Source organism: Moschus berezovskii, chromosome 21 (genome assembly GCF_049115385.1).
Source record: "Moschus berezovskii isolate FMDL1 chromosome 21, NW_MosBer_1.0, whole genome shotgun sequence".
NCBI classification, from domain to species: domain Eukaryota; kingdom Metazoa; phylum Chordata; class Mammalia; order Artiodactyla; family Moschidae; genus Moschus; species Moschus berezovskii.
This window is the reverse complement of record NC_142480.1, coordinates 39,364,821-39,383,908: the sequence shown is the minus strand read 5'-3', so window position 1 is coordinate 39,383,908 and position 19,088 is coordinate 39,364,821. Positions and strand designations below refer to the sequence as shown.

General features: G+C 48.5%; 1 protein-coding gene across 3 annotated transcripts; it reads left to right on the top strand.

The window, feature by feature from the left end:
* Positions 1–767: 767 nt before the first annotated feature.
* On the top strand, positions 768–17,469 carry DNAJA4 (DnaJ heat shock protein family (Hsp40) member A4). Of its 3 annotated transcripts, XM_055418021.2 has the most exons (8): positions 768–1,216; positions 1,575–1,713; positions 7,516–7,696; positions 9,639–9,743; positions 10,628–10,855; positions 11,803–12,033; positions 15,286–15,386; positions 15,489–17,469. In XM_055418021.2, the coding sequence occupies exons 1-8, from the start codon at positions 768–770 to the stop codon at positions 15,702–15,704; spliced, it is 1,650 nt and encodes a 549-aa protein (XP_055273996.2). In that variant the 3' UTR covers positions 15,705–17,469. The 3 variants fall into 3 exon arrangements, with proteins under 3 accessions (XP_055273996.2, XP_055273997.2, XP_088685687.1); XM_055418022.2 differs by lacking the exons at positions 768–1,216; positions 1,575–1,713 and adding an exon at positions 2,487–2,607; XM_088829561.1 differs by lacking the exons at positions 768–1,216; positions 1,575–1,713 and adding an exon at positions 2,665–3,216.
* Positions 17,470–19,088: the final 1,619 nt, after the last annotated feature.

Below are 19,088 nucleotides of genomic sequence, written 5' to 3'. Positions count from 1 at the left end.
AAACAAGTTCAGAGAGGCTAAGGCTCATCTAGTTAATAACATCTGGATATGGAATCAAGCTTGTTGACTTCCAGCTCTGAGTTCTCTGCTCTCCAGTGGTCTAATTGAGAGGGTAAAAGCAATGTTTCCAAGAACAGTAATGAGCAGCTTAATTTCTCTTGGAAGTTAAAAGTCGTTTCTCACCCCCACTGACTACCTGGAGGAGGGGATGGTGCTCACCTCAGCCACAGAACCCAAAACGAGGCCAGGGAATCCCAGGCAGGTGAGCAGCGGCCTCCCCTCCCTGACAGTGTTCCACCCGCAGAAGCCAGGCTGGGCTGGAGCAGAAGGCCTGCAATTCTCTGATAGAGCTGCCTGCCACGCCCACGTCACTGCAGTGAGTAGCGATCCTGCCTCCTAGGCACCCACTGGGAGCTGGTCACAGCGGAAGGAAGTCAGGGTCTTGTTACCGCACCAGGCAGGGAGGGTCCTGCTGCTGTCTCCAGAACCACTCTCCTACCCGACTCCCCACGCCCACTGCGCCCACCAGCCTGGACCAACCTAGGTGGTTCGGAGGGGAGGGGTCTCTGCCCACCTTTGGGAGACATGGGGGACGTCACTGCTCCTATCTAACGGGCGTCATCTGGGGGACGTCACTGCTTACTCTTGGGAGACTTCAGGGGTTCCCAGTTGTGGGTAGTTGAGAGACCACCAACCACAGCTGGGGCCAGCAAAGCACCACTGTACGCATTTGGAAGGGCTTGCTTGGGCTCACCTCAGCCTTGAAGATGCCTCAGGGGATGCCAGCAGCTGCAGGGCCTCGGGAAATGCGGCCCCAGCACCGTAGAGGGCCCCTATCCACTCCAAACCCCTCAAAAATGCAACAATACGAGGCAGGCCTCAGGGCGCATCCCAGCCGTGACCAAACAGAGGACGGCCACACCCCCAGGGAGAGGCCGGGTGGGGAACGCGGGGCGCAGCCCTCCCAGTCCAACCCCTTGGGGCAGGGTTCCCGCCGACGCTGCCCTCCAGGCCACCCGATCCTCGAGCCGGCCAGACCCACGGACCCGCGGAAGGGAAAGGGGACGGCCTCGGGTCGGCGGGACGGCCGTCGGAAGGCGCCCTCCACGCCGAAGCCGTCTTCCAAACACCCCAACATGGCCCGGGGCGGCAGTCAGAACTGGAGCTCCGGGGAGTCAGACGGGCGGCCGGAGGAGCAGACGACAGAGGATACCGGGTGAGCCGGCGGGTGTCGCGCAGAGCCGGGGCGTCGCGAGTCCCGGCCGAGAACCTGCCGCCGAGCCCCAGCCCGCCAGGTCCAGGCGCCGCCGGAACCTCCGCGAAGGTTCTGGGCCTTTGTGGCGTCACTGTCTCCTTGCGGAACCTTCCGCCGGCGCCGAATAAAACCCGCCGCGGAGGAGCCGGCGGCGCGAGTGCGGCGGTCGGCCCGGCGCGGGAGGACAGGAGGGCGGGGGCGGCGGCGGCGGCGGCCGTGACCGTGACCGTGACGCGCGCGCGGGCGGCGGGGGCGCGGGCCAGGGGCCCGGCGGGGGCGTCCGGGGCGCGCTGACCGTCCTGCCCGCCCCACCCCGCAGAGACAAGATGGTGAAGGAGACCCAGTACTATGACATCCTGGGGGTGAAGCCCAGCGCCTCCCCGGAGGAGATCAAGAAGGCCTATCGGAAGCTGGCGCTCAAGTACCACCCGGACAAGAACCCGGATGAGGGCGAGAAGGTGCTGGCCGGGCTCGGGGCGGCGCGGGCCGGGCTCGCGCGGGGCCCGCCGTCAATTATTCAGCCCGCGGCTCGGGGGCTGTGAATTATTGAAGGCGGCGGGGAACCCGAGCCACGCTTGTTGATGAGGCGGTCGCCAGGTGCCGCGCGCACCCCGCCGCGGGGCCGGGCCGGGCCGGGGCCTGGGGTGGCCCGAGGACGAGGGGGCGCGGCGCGGTCGGATGGAGGGCACTTCGCCGAGCCCCAGGCTCACCCGGGGGAGTATCGGGACTGGTGACCCCAGGCGACACCCCGCTCGGCCCATTCATTCCTCTCTTCGCTCCACAAGTGTTTAGGGGGCGCCTCCGAATGCCGGGGAGGGCCGGGACGGAAACGTGGGGGCCCCCCGTTCTCCTAATGTTTGCGGGCATTCCTCTAGGAAAGGCTGCCAGCACGCAGGGAAACTGAGGCACACGCGATCAGAAGTTGTGTTCCTGCTGGGAACGACTGGATTTGAATTAGTCTTGTTCTGGTTTTCCCTGTTGATGCACAAGCCCTGGAGATGAATTTCTTTAATCTGAACTAGTACCTTGGACACCCCGGTGTCCCTCTGGAGAATGGCTGACTGAATTTGTCCTGTGTGCCTGTCTCCTGCCTGATCAAGGTTGTCAGACACTGAATAATCACCTTTTCTTTATTAAACAGGGACATGGAGATCTTTAACCTGATACATCATTTTTATGAACATTCCAGGTTTTCTGTGACCGATGACCCGCTCCTGACCCTAATGACCAATAATAGGCTGAAAAATGCTCTGCATACATAAATGAAAGGCCTAAATGAAACTTTTTCATCCTGTTCATAGGAGAAGAATCAGCCTGCTTTTTATGCCCACGGAGGCTCATTACCCACCAGAGTAGGTGATTAGAAGGATCAGGCACTTTTCCTTGGGAAAACTTATTGGCCTTCTCACTCCTCCTCTGACTTCTTGCTGTTGTCTTATAAAACTTGGGATGTCCTAGATGGTTGTTGGGAGGTGGGGTTTTGTAGTAGGTGATAGCGATGACACTTGGACCACTTTTGAGGCCGTAGTTCACTCGTCTAGCACTTAGACTTGCCCGAAACAGCGCTAGTATCAAAATACCTGTCTGTGGGAGCTTTTGCAAGCTGGAGAAAGCTGCCTAAGAAGGTTGGCTGGGTGGCAACAGTGATAGAATGTTTATATTTAGCCACATGTGCCGAGTGTGGCTGTCACAAGTTTAAAATGCTTTCCTGTAAGACCATTTGTCTGTTACTTGTGTTCTTTCTCAGCTATATTTAGGTGGCTTACTGTAGCTTTGAAAGTCACTGGCTTTTTATGTAGTGTTGGTGATTCATAGATTTGCTCCCTAAATTCATTGTAGGCTGTTTCTGAGAACATCCTTTAAGAAGAGCACTGCCAGGCTTCTAATTTCACGTTTCAGGGGCAGCGTGTGGGAAAGCTTCTGACCCTGGTTCAGGTCAGATCTCAGAGCGCTGTCCAAACGTAAGTCATGGCTGTGTGCCTGCCGTTGGAGTGAGTCGGCTGCTGGTGTTCTGAAGCTTTTTTTAAAATTAGACTTGACTGGTAATAAATTTCTGTAGGTGTTGCCTTTCATATATATGTATATCTATCTGAGCAGAGGTGGTTGATTTGTTTTAAACTAATATTTACAACCAGGTATTGAATTAGTGTCATGTAAGTGAGGCTTTTGAAGTGTCTGTTAGGTCTGTTTCAGCCTAGGGGGAGGTGGGGGAGGGGTTCTGTAATGTTTCATGAATACACTACTACTCCCTCCCACCGTCCATGAAGGGGATAAAGCCCTTCTCAGCTAAAACTTCTTCCAGGAGACTGCCTCTGACCACAGTGTGAACCACTTGTCCTCAACCTTCTTTAATTATGCTGCCCATATGCCCCAGAAACAAAAGGGGTTGAGGAGACTGGGGACACAGTTTATAGAAACTCTGCTATAAGTTGCCTGGAGAGGACTCATGTGTTCATTCACCAGATATCTTCTTTCTGGTCCTTCTATGTACGGGGCACAATGTGTAGGCCTTTGCTTTTTTGTGCAAGTCTATTTAATTCTTGTCTACTTTATCTGCCATAGGCGGAACCTTTTTTTATTTTTTTCCTGCTAAGTTAGTCACTGTATTAACATCTCTTCATAAATAGACTAAGCCAGTCCCTTCCTTCTTGCTCCGGGGCAACTGAGAAGGCTGCTGGGGTGTAGGTCTTTGTTTTGTGCCCTGTTGTCCTGTGTTGCTAAGCACTGGGTGCCTGTGTTTGTTGTCAGGTGCTGTGTGGAGTCTCTACTTTTCTGCAGCTGGTTTTCTGAAAGACACACAGGCAGTGTGTCGGTAAGCGAGTCCCTTTTGGGGGCTGTGACTGGGGGTAGTGTCATGGCTGTTACCCCAGCCAGCTTTGGAGATGAGTTTGCACTTTTGGCCAATTTCACTGTAACTTTTAGTTTGAATGACAGACATTCAAATTCAAAACTATTAAAAGGGCAGCACTGTACAGAAAATGTCAGGATGTTGAGGAAAACCCACCAAGTACACATGACCCTAACTGCTGTCGCTGTGCTTCCTTCCAGCCTTTTTCCAGAGTGATTGTATACGGGCATCCGGGCACATAGGTCTTTTTCCCTCACCAGTTAATATTTTACCATCAATGCTTTCCCAAGTTGCTGCATAGTCTCTAAAGCCATTTTTCCAGCTGCATAATAATCTTATTAAAAGTCCTGTGGCAGGGACTTCCCTGGTGGCCCAGTAGTTAAGAATCTGCCTTCCAGTGCAGGGCATGAAGGTTGTTGGATCCTTGATCGGGGGACTGAGATCCCACATGCCACAAGGCTGTTAAGCCCACACGCTGCAACAGAGACCAAAGAAAAAAAAACGAAACAGTCCTATGGCAAATTATTACTGTCTGAAAGGTGAGCTGGGCAGAGTACTAGTCTCCTGCTGTGAGAACGGGGTCAGGCAGGGACCTGAATTAGACTCTGGAGTGCTGAGACCCCCAAGGTTGATCTGGCTCTGGTTGAATGCCTCAAGGAAAAGGGCATTCCTTTTCCTTTGTAGATTAATCATCTGTTCTGTTAAGTCCAAGTGTCTCTTCAAGTATCCATAATATTTGGTGAGTGTTTCTAGTGGACATGAAGTATATTTACCTAGTGAATATTTACATAGTGAATATACTTACCTAGTATATTTATCTAGTGAATATACTTCATGACGTTTTTTTATCTAGTGCAGACCCCAGGGACTGTCTCGGGGCAGCCTGGCCTGATTGCTTTCTGATCTTTTGTGCTAAGCACCTCATCCCTAAACCTTCTTTTTCTGTGGTGGAAAGGAATAAGTAGTGAGTGCTGCCTCTTTCTTTACAGAAATGGTGTGCGAGAATCAATATATCAAAAGACCTAACTACCTTGAGTATAACTCTGATATCTCTGAGACAGTTTTTTAAATTACCCAGTTGTTAGCTGTTACTTATTAGCTATCATCTATTATTTATCATTACTTGTTAGATTTCCATCCAGGATCTGCAATACAGGAGAAAACCTAGTATCTCTGTCATTTCCATAGCACTTTTTTTTCCTATATGTTTTCTGGAGCCAGCTGCATTATAGGATGTTTATATAGACATCTGTCTCACGGACTAAACCATACCTCTGAAGAACCAAGACTCTATCTCATTTATTTATTTATTCCCAGAATCGAGCCATTCATGTAACAAGTATTTCCCAAGTACCTTCTACATGCTCGGCAGCATTTTAGGCTTTGGGGATATGCTAGTGGACACAGCTGACCTAACTCCCTGTCCTTGGGAAACTGACGTTGCAGTGGGGGAATACAACCCCAGTAAGTGTCAGGTGGTGGGAAACGGCGAGGAGGCCAGTAAAGCCCAAGCAGAAATTTGGGGAGCTGGAGGCAGTGGTGTCAAGTTGAGCTTGTAGATGAGAATGAGAATTAGGTTTTACTCCAAGTGAAATGGGCCCCTTGAAAGGCTCGAGGCAGAGGGTTGACATGATTAGTTGGCAAATTCTGGCTGCTGTGTGCAGAAGACTGAAAGCTGGGGTGAGGGTGGAAGATGGGAATCCACTACGAAGTTACTGTGGTTATCCAGGCCAAAGAGGGTGGCCTGCGCCTGGGCAGGCATAGTGGTGGTGAGAAGGGATGGGTTTTGGCTATTTTATAGTGATTTATATTTATATCTACAGAAAAGACAAGAATGGTACAACAAGCGTGTGTTTCTTTCACCCATTTTCACTGATTATAATTATGTCGCCACATTTGCCTTCCCCATCTCTATTACTATTATCTGCTAAAGCTTTTGAAAGTAAGTTGCACACATCATAACCTGTCAGCCCTAAATGTTTTTCCTGGGGAAAACAATATGTTTTATATAACCATAGTTATGTAAACCATAGCCAGACTCCTCTATCCATGGGATTTTCCAGGCAAGAATACTGGAGTGGGTTGCCATGCCGTCCTCCAGGGGATCTTCCCAACCCAGGGATCTAAGCAGCATCTCCTGCATTGGCAGGCGGATTCTTTACTACTCGCACCACCTGAGAAGCCTCACATAAAATAACCATAGTACAGCTATCCAATTAACATTGAGAAAAAAATTTCTGTTTTTCCAGTTGTTCCAATGTTCTTTGTAGCCATTTTTTTCTCCAGTGTAAGATTCAATACAGAATCCAATTCAGGGTCACACGTTACATTTAGTTTTCCTATCTTTTAGTTTTGTGGTGGGTGCATGCATGCATGCTAAGTCACTTCAGTCGTGTCTGATTCTTAGCGACCCCATGGATTGTAGCCCTCCAGGCTCCTCATACTGGAGTGGGTTGCCATGCCCTCCTCCAGGGGATCTTCCCAACCCAGGGATTGAAACTGGGTCTCTTATGTCTCCTGCATTAGCAGGCAAGTTCTTTACCACTAGTGCCACCTGGGGTTTTGCTACTTCAGTTTGGGTTCTCTGATTCTTTTCTTCCAATTGGATTGCAAGATACATTTTGGCAGACTTGGGTGTTTTGTCTGTCTTAGGGCACTGGAAACAGACTTCTGAAGGTAGCATCGGAAGGATTTGTTGCCAGATGAGAAGGAGAGGAAATGAGGTTTTGGCATTGCCAATAAGTGAGACGTGGGGGAGACTGCAAGAGGGGAGGGACTTTGAGGGGCGATCAGGACAGTTTTATGCACACTGTCTGCAGCCCGAATACGGAGTGTTGCTCACAAGATGTTTGTAGTTGAATTTCATGCTAGTGAACTAGGAAACGGTAACCCACTCCAGTATTCTTGCCTGGAGAATCCCATGGACGGAGAAGCCTGATAGACTACAGTCCACGGGGTCACATAGAGTCGGACACGACTGAGCGACGGAACGGAACGGAACTAGGAAAACAGCCCTCCTGAGCTGGAAAGCCAGCAGAATGCTGGGAGCTCTGGGCCTTTTCTGGTTGTAGGTTAAGCTCTGGCCTGGTCTCATGGCATCTTAATTCTGCTCCACTTCTTCCTGTCTGGTGCAGTCTGAGGAGGCAGAAAGTCCTTCCTACCGCTCTGTATCCTTACCCTCTGCAGAGAGGCAGTAGTCCTGCCTCTCATCCTATAGTAATGCTTGCCCTATGGATCCCACGCTACAAGGGGGTTGAATGGAAAAGTCAGGTTCCAAATAACGTATAGACCCACCAGTTTGCGGGATTGGATGCAGAACCCTTTTGTTACTGCATTCATATGGTGAGTTTGCTTCATAAACAACTCAAACCTTCTCTCCCTCTTTTTAATCTTTTTTTTTTTTCTTTTAAAGTTTAAGCTCATATCCCAGGCATATGAAGTGCTTTCAGATCCAAAGAAAAGGGACATTTATGACCAGGGTGGCGAACAGGCCATTAAGGAAGGAGGCTCAGGCAGCCCCAGCTTCTCTTCCCCCATGGACATCTTTGACATGTTCTTTGGTGGCGGAGGACGGATGGCTCGAGACAGAAGAGGTAAATAAAGACGTTAGCAAGTTTGCATTTCCAAATTTTGTACGTGTTACTGGGATCAGGAGGGATCTTGCCTTAAAAGGATGTAGTTACTGTGTTTGGGAAATCATTAACTTTGAATAGTTCATCACTTGCCTAGTATCCAGGCTACCTGGAGTCTCAGTACAGCTAGTAGTTAATTGCCTGACGCTCTCCAAACCCCACATATAAAGGAGCAGATGGTGAATTCCCTGGTGGTCCAGTGCTAAGGATTCTGCCCTTTTACTTTCGGGGCCTGGATTCAATTCGTAGTCGGGGAACTAAGATCCCCCAAGTGGTGTGTTCCACCCCACCCCGCCCCCACAAAGGAGCAAATGGTGGTGAGGAGAAAGGAGGAAGGTCAAGATTACCTTGCCCTCCTTTTCTCTTCTGTTGGGGTCAGACTCCCAGTGTCCTAAGAGCCGTGACCGTACCTCCTGTGGTTAGTGCTGATGACTCTGCCGAGAGTGCTCGCCTCCTCCCTGAGTCTCCAGACCTGGGCAGGACCTGCGGGCTCTATTTCTGGCTGGTGTTCTGCCATGTGGAGTGCAGCCTCATTTCCTCAGCCTCCTCAGGAGATTGTCTAGGTAACAAAATTCACCCCTTGATGTTTGAATATCTTTGTAAAAGAAACTACCTTGCCCATCTCTTCAGAATGCATTAGGACTAGCAGCTTCATCCCCAGAGGTGAATTGAGAAACTTAGCTCTTGGTGGAATTCCCGGAATTCTGGGGTTTGTTCTTCCTAATTTTTCCATCTCTTACCTCCTGACAGGCTCTAGGATGTCCCCTCTGACTATTTCCAGTGGTCTCTTATAGCCCCCTTCCCCTGTCTAGCTTACAGTTGGCACTCTGCTTTCGACCTCAAAACCAGATAACCAAGCTTATTACAATCCTGAATGAAATAAAAATAAACAAGCTCTGCATTGAGGTTTAAGAAGGGTGGTTTGGTGTCAACAAGAAGCCCCTGTATGAATAAGGCTATGCCGGTTCTCACATTATAATTGACTTTGGGCTTTGAAAACCTTGGCTGTCAATTCTGTGAATATAGTGTGCTAAAAATCGCAAAGTGTTTATTAGGCATAAATCTTTACCCTGTTGTCTGGGTGCATTGCCTGCTCATATAATTGACAGTGTCGATGTGATTAAAACCTTTGGGTATCCTCTTGCCCAGCTCTCTCACTGTCTTGAGATGAACAACTTCACACCCTTAATTAAGTCATCTCTCAAGGCTGACAGCCAATAACCAAGGACAGCATCTCAGTCCTCGATATGAGGACTCATCTCAGTCCATCTCTCAGACCTCGAGAGCGTTATGGGCAGCAGAAGGGGACCTGATGCTGTGGGTCCTGAGAGGCTGGGATGGCACCAGAGCAGACAGACGCCCTCCCTGAAGATGAAAGGCCCACTGTCCTGGGTGAACAGACAAGATTTCCACAGATGAAAGAGTTTGCACTCAGTCACAAGTCACAGAAGGGCTCAAAAAGTAAAGGACATTATGTTCAAGAAAGAGTTTCAGTTGAAGGTCCAGAGACTGACTTCGTGTGTCATCTGTAAGGAAAGGTCTCTTTTCGTGGGGAACCTGCTTCACCAGTCTTCACTGGTTAACATAATGGGTTTCCTCATTGATCTCTCATTCTCAGATTTGTTCTTAGAAAATAAAGATGGAAAGTCTTTGTTGACATCTATAAATGATTGAATAATTAGCTCATAGCTGGAAAAGCTATTAGTTCTCATATTGGCAGAGGGCCAGAAGGATGGGCCGGGTGTAACTGAAGCTTTGCCTCCCCCAGGGAAGGGACTGAATGACAGCAGGCACAGTCTGAGTCTCTGGAGACTTCATACCACTGAAGGTCATAGAGGTGGTGGTTAATACAGTGATATAGTTGATGCAGTATTACCAATTGTTTTTTCTTCTCCTCCATAAGGCAAGAATGTGGTACATCAGTTGTCTGTAACTCTTGAAGATTTATACAATGGAGTCACAAAGAAATTGGCTCTCCAGAAAAATGTAATTTGTGAGAAATGTGAAGGTAAGGATTCATTTCTGAATGAGTCTCATAGTTCTGGTTCCTCAGATCTGGAAACAATTCTTATTGTTTTACAATTCAGAGAAAAACAATTGATCTTTTCAAATATGAAGGTCAGAAATTACGAACAGGTGGCCCGAGGGCTAAACCCATTTTATTTGGCCCTGTACATCTTTTATTTTGATTATACATTTATTTATTTTAAAAATATAAAAATGAAGACAGTTCACCCAACCCTAGGGGTCAGCACACTTTTGCTGTAAAGGGCCAGATGGTAGATATTTTGGGCTCTGTGAGCCATACTGTCTCTGTCGTAACTATTGAACTCTTTTGCAGAAGCAGCCATAGACAGGAAATACGCAGATAAATAAACAGATGATGCACCTGTCTTCTAATAAAGATTTATTTATAAAACCAGGTAGCTGGCCATAGTTTAGTGTCCTTGATTTAAACTTAAATGTAATTAGCATGGGTTTTTAAAATCTAATTTTTCAAGAAAAGTCAGATCCGGTGACTTGGTCACACGCTGTCCCACAGAGAAATGGCTGGGCTGTGTAGCCACTCCTATGGGCAGGGTTGAGTTCTGCAGCCTCCACGGTCATGTGTAGGCATGGGTGTTTTTCCACCCTGGGGTGGAAGAAAATAGTTGGTGATGTTAAAGTGATGAATTTGCCTTGGCACAGCCAGAACCACAAATATTTGCGATCACATATCTGGATATTGTCTGCATGGCTAGAATCATCCAGACTCTGCCGCATGGCTTTTTATGATTGTGAATAGAATTCAAACCCCAGTGTCCAGTTTCATGGCTCATCACCCTTCTGCGGTGGCGTCCAGCGGAGCCTCTTTTAAGGGAAGAGTGCAGCCTCATTCTTGTCTCCCCGCAGGCGTTGGTGGGAAGAAGGGGTCTGTGGAGAAGTGCCCGGTGTGCAAGGGGCGAGGGATGCAGATTCACATCCAGCAGATTGGGCCGGGCATGGTGCAGCAGATCCAGACCGTGTGCGTCGAGTGCAAGGGCCAGGGCGAGCGCATCAACCCCAAGGACCGCTGCGAGAGCTGCAACGGTGCCAAGGTCATCCGGGAGAAGAAGATTATCGAGGTGCACGTGGAGAAAGGTGCGGCAGCGCGGCGTAGCACCCCAGGCCGCAGAAGTGCCTCTCAGGTGCTGATTATGGAGCACGCGGTTAGGCGCCAGGGAAAGGGGCCACGGCACACTGGTGTTCAGATTCCCCTAGTGCGTGCCATCAGTTCTTCCAGTCCAAAGCAATTTCTTTTTAAGGTTTTCCGATGCTCCAGAAGTCACTTGACCTTGATTTTGGTTAATTGCCCTCCCTTGCAATTCTCAAACCATCCTTTAGAGTCATTTGCTAATGACTTTTGCTGCGCTCTTGCTAATGGCTTTTGTCCTGCATTGGCCGTGAGAGCTCATGTAAGTCTTCACAGCTGTGCGTCCCTTCCCTCCACACATTTCGCCTCTGTTGCAGCAGATTCTCCCAAATCCAGCACCTTCCCCCTGCTATTCATTTTGCCTGGGGGCATCATTTTAAGGGCTTTTCCCCTCTTAACTACTCCCCTGATTATTTTGTGTCTTTCTAATCCAGAGAATATATTTTAGGTGAGAGATGAGACCAAAGTACACAGTTCAGTGCCCAAACCAACACACAGGTTGAGGGACTTCGCCCTGTGCCTGGGTGCACACAGAGACTTGTTAGAGCACTGCCTGTGCATCAGGAAGCGGACGTGTGTTCACAGTGCGCTGTCAGCTGTGGTGTCAAGGGGCCTGGGCAGACAGTGCACTGTTGCATCGTGCACGAGGTGGCAGCATCGTTTCCCGATCTCCCTGCCGTACGTTTGACTGAGGACCTGGGATGTGTGGAAGGGAGTGAGACCTCTTTGTCAGTGGTGTTCCTAGCCGCCACTCCCAGCCCCAGGCCTGCACAAAGTTGGGAGGTTTGATGAGTAAAGAAACCCCCAAAGGGCTCTGTGAGCCTTTTTCAAAAGCTTTGTTGAAAGTATGGTTTTTAAGAGAAATGGCTAATCAGAAAGGGATGATGTTTCATAGGTATGAAAGATGGGCAAAAGATACTATTTCATGGAGAAGGAGATCAGGAGCCCGAGCTGGAGCCTGGTGATGTCATAATTGTGCTTGATCAGAAGGATCATAGTGTCTTTCAGAGACGAGGCCATGACTTGATCATGAAAATGAAAATTCAGCTTTCTGAAGCCCTTTGTGGCTTCAAGAAGACGATAAAAACACTGGATGATCGAGTCCTTGTTATTACATCCAAATCAGGTAATGTTTCAAATGTGTGTTTCGTTGTAGTTCTTCTGTGTGTTTGGCCTGATGATCCTGGCAACTTAACCTTGGTTTCACATTCAAGTTAGTGTGACTTGATTTTCTGTAAATTTAAAGTCATCAGTAGAGACTCGAGAATTTTGTGAATTTCTCTTATAGTCTGCTTGAAAAAAAATTCAGTGTTGGAATCTGTGGGGATCTAAAGTTCTACCTGGAACCTGCCAATCTGACTTAAATTTTTTAAAAATTAGCTTTTGTATAATACAACACAGCTGATAATAGGTGTTTTTTTCCCCTATCACGTGGTGATCTGTCCTGATTCATCCACCTTCCTCTAGCCTCTCTGTCGATTACTTATGAGACATTTTAAAATAGAATATTCCTGAACAAAGGCATCGCCTGCCAGCTTACCCTTGGAGGCATCTAGAGAACTGCTTATCTGCACACGTGCACAGGAGCTGGAGGGAGCTGCCTCTGAACCAGAAGGATTCTCACGGGCCTGAGAGCTCAGCCTGCCAGCATGTGTCTAGATGCCAGGCTCCCCGCTCCCAGGAGGGCTAGTGCTCACTGCAGCTAGGGCCTCAGAACACCTACCTGGAAGGGGGCTGTGGGGAGAAGGGAGAGAGACCAGGCTGGGACCCTCAACTTGAAGCTGCCTGTAAACAGCACTTCAGGTCAGTTGTCCATGTCAAAGAACGTCCAGATGGGTGCAGTGGTGGCTGAGCCACCCAGATGTTCTTGACCCCATCGCTGGCCATGAGCAGTGCTGTTCTGGTCCCCTCGCTGGGCACAGGGTTACTGGGGAGTCTAACTTTTCATGTGGGCATCTGAGATTTAAAGCTAGATGGGATGGTTTCAGGGCTGGGCTTGGAGGTAACCAGCCAGTGAGCCTGTCCAACAGCAGTGGAAATAATCAAGACCCTGCAGTCCAGTGGGGTGAACCACCTGGTCTCCCCAACCACCTTTCAGGCTTTTTGTTCCTCTGTATCCATTTCTCTCTTCCCTTTTTTGGCCTGTTCTCTTTCTCTGCCACTTTCCTCTTTGGCTCTTTCTGTTTTTTCCTTTTCTGGGTATAAATGAAATGGAATTATATACCCTAGTCTTGATCAGAGGTTTTCTTTTGTCATTTACATTTTTTTTTAAAACAATTTCAAACTTAACAAAAAGTTGTGAAAATAAAAGTCGCACGAGGACCACGGACATATGATTTGCCTATTGTTAAAGTTTTACCATTTGATGTTTTGTTCTGTGTTTGCATATAGATATACTTAAGGATTGAGGAAAAGTACTGCACTATAATACAAATATGCATGAAAAACTTAAATACAACATCTTCCTTTAGATTCCATTTTGTAAGCCTCCCAAGGTACCCAATTCCTCCCCTCACCTGTGCAGGAAAGTTTGAGGATTGTAGTTTGCACAAAGCCCTAGGTTGTGAGTGGGTGTGTGCCCAAGACCCCTGGTATCATGTCCAGTGTTCCCTAACATTACCTCAACCCTGATTCCCGCCCTTCTGGAAACAGGAGCTGGGTGGCATCTTTGGGATGCTGTGTGACTTCTTTGGGAAAGCTCATCCTTGGCCAAGCTCCCTGGAGCTGGGGCCCATGCCATGGGATGGGAGCCCAGGGCTCCTTGCTGCCTCCCAACTAATCCCAGCCACAAGGACAGGAGCGAAGTGGTGAACCCTGAGAAACCCATTTCTTTGCTTAGTTATAAGGCGGGCAAGGTGTCTGGAAAACCTCCTGCTGGAGATTTCACTTGTGCTTTTTTTTGCCCATTTATCTTTTTTTTTTTCTGAGTCCTCTCCTTTTCTTTTCAGCTCTTTTTCTGTTGCTTTGGCTTATTTCTCTTTAATTCATTTCTTCTTCCTTCTTTTGCTGGTCCCAGGGTTTCCTTGCCCCCAGTGAGTTAAAGCAGAAGCCTGAGGCGCTGTGCTGAGAGCAATAAGAAGTGACACCTGATAGGAACAGAGAGACAGAAAGCTATTTAAAACAAAATGAAAACCATAACAAGCCCAGTAGCATGGGGCTGTTTGACTAAGGCTGCCATCAGCAGTTCTAAGGGCCCTGTGTGAGCCACACAGCCCTGCGCTGAGTGACCCCCAAGGAGAGAGTCCTCCACATGCGTTATTTTGAAAAATTCCCATGAGATACTTCAAAAGATCTCCTCTGGAGAGCATTCATCCAGGAGAGTGGGGTGCTGAATAAATGTTTGCCCCCCCGTTCATATTTTTCCTGGGTATTTATTTCTTTATGCATTTTCATTACTGAGCTGAAAGGCATACTTAGAGAAGAAAAAAAAAGAAACCCTTTTATATCTCTTCATATTTGGAAGGAAAAAATATTTTTAGATTTGGGGGTGAACCAAGTGCTCTGGTGGAGAAGGAAATGGCAAGCCACTCCAGTACTCTTGCCTGGAAAATCCCATGGACAGAGGAGCCTGGTAGGCTGCAGTTCATGGGGTCACCAAGTTGGACACGACTGAACGACTTCACTTTCCCTTTTCACTTTCATGCATTGGAGAAGGAAATGGCAACCCACTCCAGTGTTCTTGCCTGGAGAATCCCAGGGACGGGGAAGCCTTGTGGACTGCCGTCTATGGGGTCGCACAGAGTCGGACACGATTGAAGTGACTTAGCAGCAGCAGCAAGTGCTCTGGGGGTGCTGAACCCCCATGATACCTTCTGAAAAAGTGTAGAAATGTAAGACCCAGTGAGTGCAAGCCAGGCCAGCTCTGGCCCATGGGTGTGTGAGGAGACCTCTGTGCCTTTTGAGCTCCCTGCCAAGGAGACTAGCTCTCCTGCCGGGATCCTTCGAGGCTGACTCCTGCTCCAAGCTCTGCTTGAGTCTGTGAGGAGGAGAATCTCTTCCCACTCATGGGAAAGTCATTTTGTAATATCTGAAGAGGCAGGTTAACATAATAGCCCTGTTTTCCCAAACTGAGTGTTGATTCCTGGTTCACGTTTTTAAACCTGCTTTATGATAGAGGCTCCAGCCCCTTCTTGGATACATCGCAGGAGCCCTGCAGATGGATCAGAGAGGGTTCCACTCCCACCTCCCTCTCATCCCCTTCACCCAACTGGTTCCTCTGACAGGGACCATTCTGGTCGGGACTAGCTTTCTAGTCAGATGCTCCATGACCCCTGTCTTAGCCTGCTGCTGTGAGGGTGCTCGGGCCTGCCCCAGGCTCCAGGCCATTGTCCATCTTCCTATTTCATAAGTAAACCTTTTGTGTGTGTGTGTGTGACAGGTGAGGTGATTAAGCACGGGGACCTGAAATGTGTACGGAATGAAGGAATGCCGATCTACAAATCACCTCTGGAGAAAGGGATTCTGATCATACAGTTTTTAGTAAGTGCCTGTATGTGTGTGTTATTCTCATGGGACATAAAATTAAATGCCTTAATTGGGAAGGGAAGAAACAACTACTCTTTTCCACCTCACCCTTTACAGGTTATTTTTCCTGAAAAACACTGGCTTCCCCAAGACAAGCTTTCCCAGCTGGAAGCTCTGCTCCCACCTCGACAGAAAGTCAGGATTACAGAGGACATGGATCAGGTGGAGCTGAAGGAGTTTAATCCCAACGAGCAGAACTGGCGCCAGCACAGGGAGGCCTATGAAGAGGACGATGATGGGCCGCGGGCCGGAGTGCAGTGCCAGACGGCATGATGCGGCCCCGTGCAGCGTGGCCTGGCGGGACTAGCACATCATGAATGTAAAGTTGGCACAATGAAAAATGGCATCGCTTTAATGGCCTCGTGTTTGGGGAGTCCTGTGTATGTGTTCAGCATTCTCAACTGCTGAGTGTCTTTTGGTTTTTTCTTTTGTTTTTCTTTGGTTGTAACTTAAGTTATAGCTTAATTTATATTTAAATGTTTTAAGTGTAAATCACCTCTAGTCTGCATATGGAATCTGTTTATTTACATTTTCAGGATATTTTTGAGATGCCAGTGAACGCACTGACACTTTGTGCTTCTAGTGGCTTTGCCATAATTCAGTTCCACCAATAAAGCACAGCCCAGACAGTAGCACTCAGCCCCCGAGCAAACCTCCAGGGACGAAGTGGGTGACCTGGCCCATGTCCAGCTCTGCAGTTTCTTCCCCTCTGCGCCTGCCTCCCAAGGCAAAGTTACGGATGGCATGATCTCAGGGCTGCTAATGTGACATTTCTGAATCTAGATTCTAGATGGTTCTCAAGAATAAAAGCACATTTGTGGGCTGGATTTGGCTGCAGTGCCTGGCTCACACCAAGTGGGCTGCAGGGCCAACTTGATTCCTATTGTCTTATGCCCTTGAGTGTTTGGAGTGGGGTGGGTCTGATCATCTCTCTTGGAAGCTTCCTGAGCCTTCCAAGCCTTGTGGTGAGGACAAACGAGTATTTTAAATGAAACACTGATGAAACTATTTGCCTGCGACCCCTGCACCTTGCCTTTTGTTGTTTTCTGTTGACAGCATTTGCAGTGCTGTCCCACCAAAGTGCTTACTTGTAAAGAAAATGAAACCATCCACGTCCCCAGCAGCCTTAGTGCAGTGACAGAAGCTGTGGGAGATGCTGGTGACTCAGCCCCGTGGCACAGCCAGTTTTTCCCTGCCTGACCAGTGATCCTGGATGACTTGAGGCTCTGGGAAGGCAGGGGACATCTCAGTGTTTTCCACCTCATTCTCCCAGATTCTGCTCCCTTCCAAAGGATGGATGGTTCATCTCCTTGCACAGCCATATCACAAAGGGCTTCCTGCTCAAGGGATAAAGTTTCAGTGAGAACTTAAAAGTTCTACTCTGGACTGCAGTCTGTATGGACTACCACTGTAAATGATAACTTGTTCAGAAAGATATTAGTTACTTGTTTACTCCTGGCAGGTAGACTACAATATAAATTTAGGTTCCTCAACCTTCAGCCATTACTACTCCTTTCTTTCGCATAACAGTCACAAAGAAAAACCGCTGCCTTCTCAGCTGCTGGGTTAAAGCAGAGGCCACTTTTCAGATCCACCGTTACTTGGTCATACAGTACCTGCAAGTCTGACTCAGACCAGGGACCTCCCCAGGAGGCCAAAGGGCAGATCAGACCCACGGCTGGTAGGTTCAGTGGATGGACCAGACTCTAGCAGAACACTGCTGGCTGGTGGGTGGGCATAATTTACTCAAGATAGGTACAGAAGAAGCCTGCCTGTCCCACTTTGACCATTAGGCAAGAAAATCTATTCTTCCAGCTAAGCCTGTATGAAAATCAGTTTACAAATGGACCGCAACTCCAGGGTGTTCTGTTTCTGTGCTGTGACTTCCTAAAGAATTATTGCCAGAAAACTACTGTAGTTGATGAAAAGGCAAAATTGCACTCAGCTCCTTGTCATGTAGATGGGATCTGCAGGGTGTTGCTTAAAATTTATTCCACCTGTACATTTGTCACTTTAAAATTAAATTGAGCTGGTATGAGACAGATGGTTTTGTTTTTATTTAATTTCCAATGACCAGTGCCAAGGTGCAAGTTTGCCTCATATTGGTTGATAAAATGGAATGAAGTTTCTGCTCTCATGGAGCTTACATTTGGGGTGGGGGTAAATACACCAGGCAGAGATGACTGCAGTGACAAATGAAAGTAATGGGAAAGGGACCAGGGGAAGGCCTCTTACTGGGAGCAGACACCTGAGAACAACCTGAAAGCAGTGAGACCTATGGAAGGCGGAGGAAGGGACATCCGAGGAAGGTGGAGGAAATGGCCAGGGCTGTGTGGATGTGAGCTCGGGTGGCCTCAGGCTGCAGCATCTTGAAGTGGGGCCCGAGTTCCCAGAGATTGAGGTCGAGTCATGGCAGGGAGAGCACCAAATCCTAACCACTGGACCAGAGGTCACTGAAAGGGGCCCTGGCCCTTTGGCTTTGCAGAAAAGAATTTCCGCAAAGGCAAAAAGTAAAGCAAGTAAAAAGGGGGAGGGGGGAAAGTACAGTACATGTAGATAGATACATGGGCAGACTCAGGAGCCCCTGAGTTGCACTCTCCTGACAGTCTGAATGCCTGTCAAGGGGCATTTTTCCTGGGTTTCCTGTGGCCAGTCATTTACATTTGCCTGGCTCACAGTCCGTATTTGGTGTATCTCAGGATCTTCCTCTGTGTGTGTGCACACATCTCTTAGCCAAGATGGATTCTACTGAAGAGGCCTATGGGCACAACATCCCTTGACATCCTTCCCCTTTGACCTCCAAGGAGCCTTGCTGTGCATGTGTGGTCAGGGAGGTCTCCTGACTTTGAGAAATATGTATGACCAGGGCCCAGCTTCCTCCCTTAATTATCCTGCTCTTCTTGTCTTGGAGTTTCAGACCACAGGGAATCAATCTCCAATTCCTTTACTCTGGTTGGGGGCCCGTCTACTTCCTGCCTCAGTGATAGGAGGGTGAACAAGGCAGAGGCAGGAGACAGAAGAGAGGATGGGCTTGATTTAAGGGTTATGGGGAGTCTGGAGGAAAAGCACAGGACCTGATAATGAAGCATATGAAGTTACGATCAGCAAAAAGCAACAAACTTTGGAGAATTAGCTATTTACACCCTTCCTGTTATATGCAGACCATGTCTCAAGGGGGCCACTGAGAAAACTGAGGGATAGGAGCTCGGGGATACCTGAAGTAGGGCTGGAGGTCAACCAGAGTAGGTACAGGCTTGAGCCTGTAAACATTTATTAAGGCAGCAATACCCACCAGCAGGTTATAGGCTTCTCTAAAATTAACAGGGTGAAAGTGTTGCACGGGGCATTTTTAATCTACCAAATAGAAGAATACTCAGACAGGACTAAAGAATGTTCCCACCCAGTCAAATAACCTGTTTCTTTCCGGATCACATTCTAAAATAGATGAGCTTCCCATCACAGCCTCTGCGTGGCTCATCCCCTGGAAGAGTGAGCCTAAATTTCTATCCTGGAAAGTTCAGTACCTGCCTGGATGTCCTCACTCCTGAGGTAATACTTTCTGTCACAGAATGATGACAACTCCCCTTGCTGTCCTGTCAGTCACAGGGCAAATGAGAAAGAAGCGCTGCAGAACACGGGCGTGTGCATTAAGAACAC

Coding starts and splice junctions, on each gene's coding strand:
- DNAJA4 (XM_055418021.2), top strand. CDS start 768: ATGCCTCAGGGGATGCCAGCAGCTGCAGGGCCTCGGGAAATGCGGCCC. Junction 1,714..7,515: donor ACCCGGATGAGGGCGAGAAG/GTGCTGGCCGGG, acceptor TTTCTTTTAAAG/TTTAAGCTCATATCCCAGGC. Junction 9,744..10,627: donor AATTTGTGAGAAATGTGAAG/GTAAGGATTCAT, acceptor GTCTCCCCGCAG/GCGTTGGTGGGAAGAAGGGG.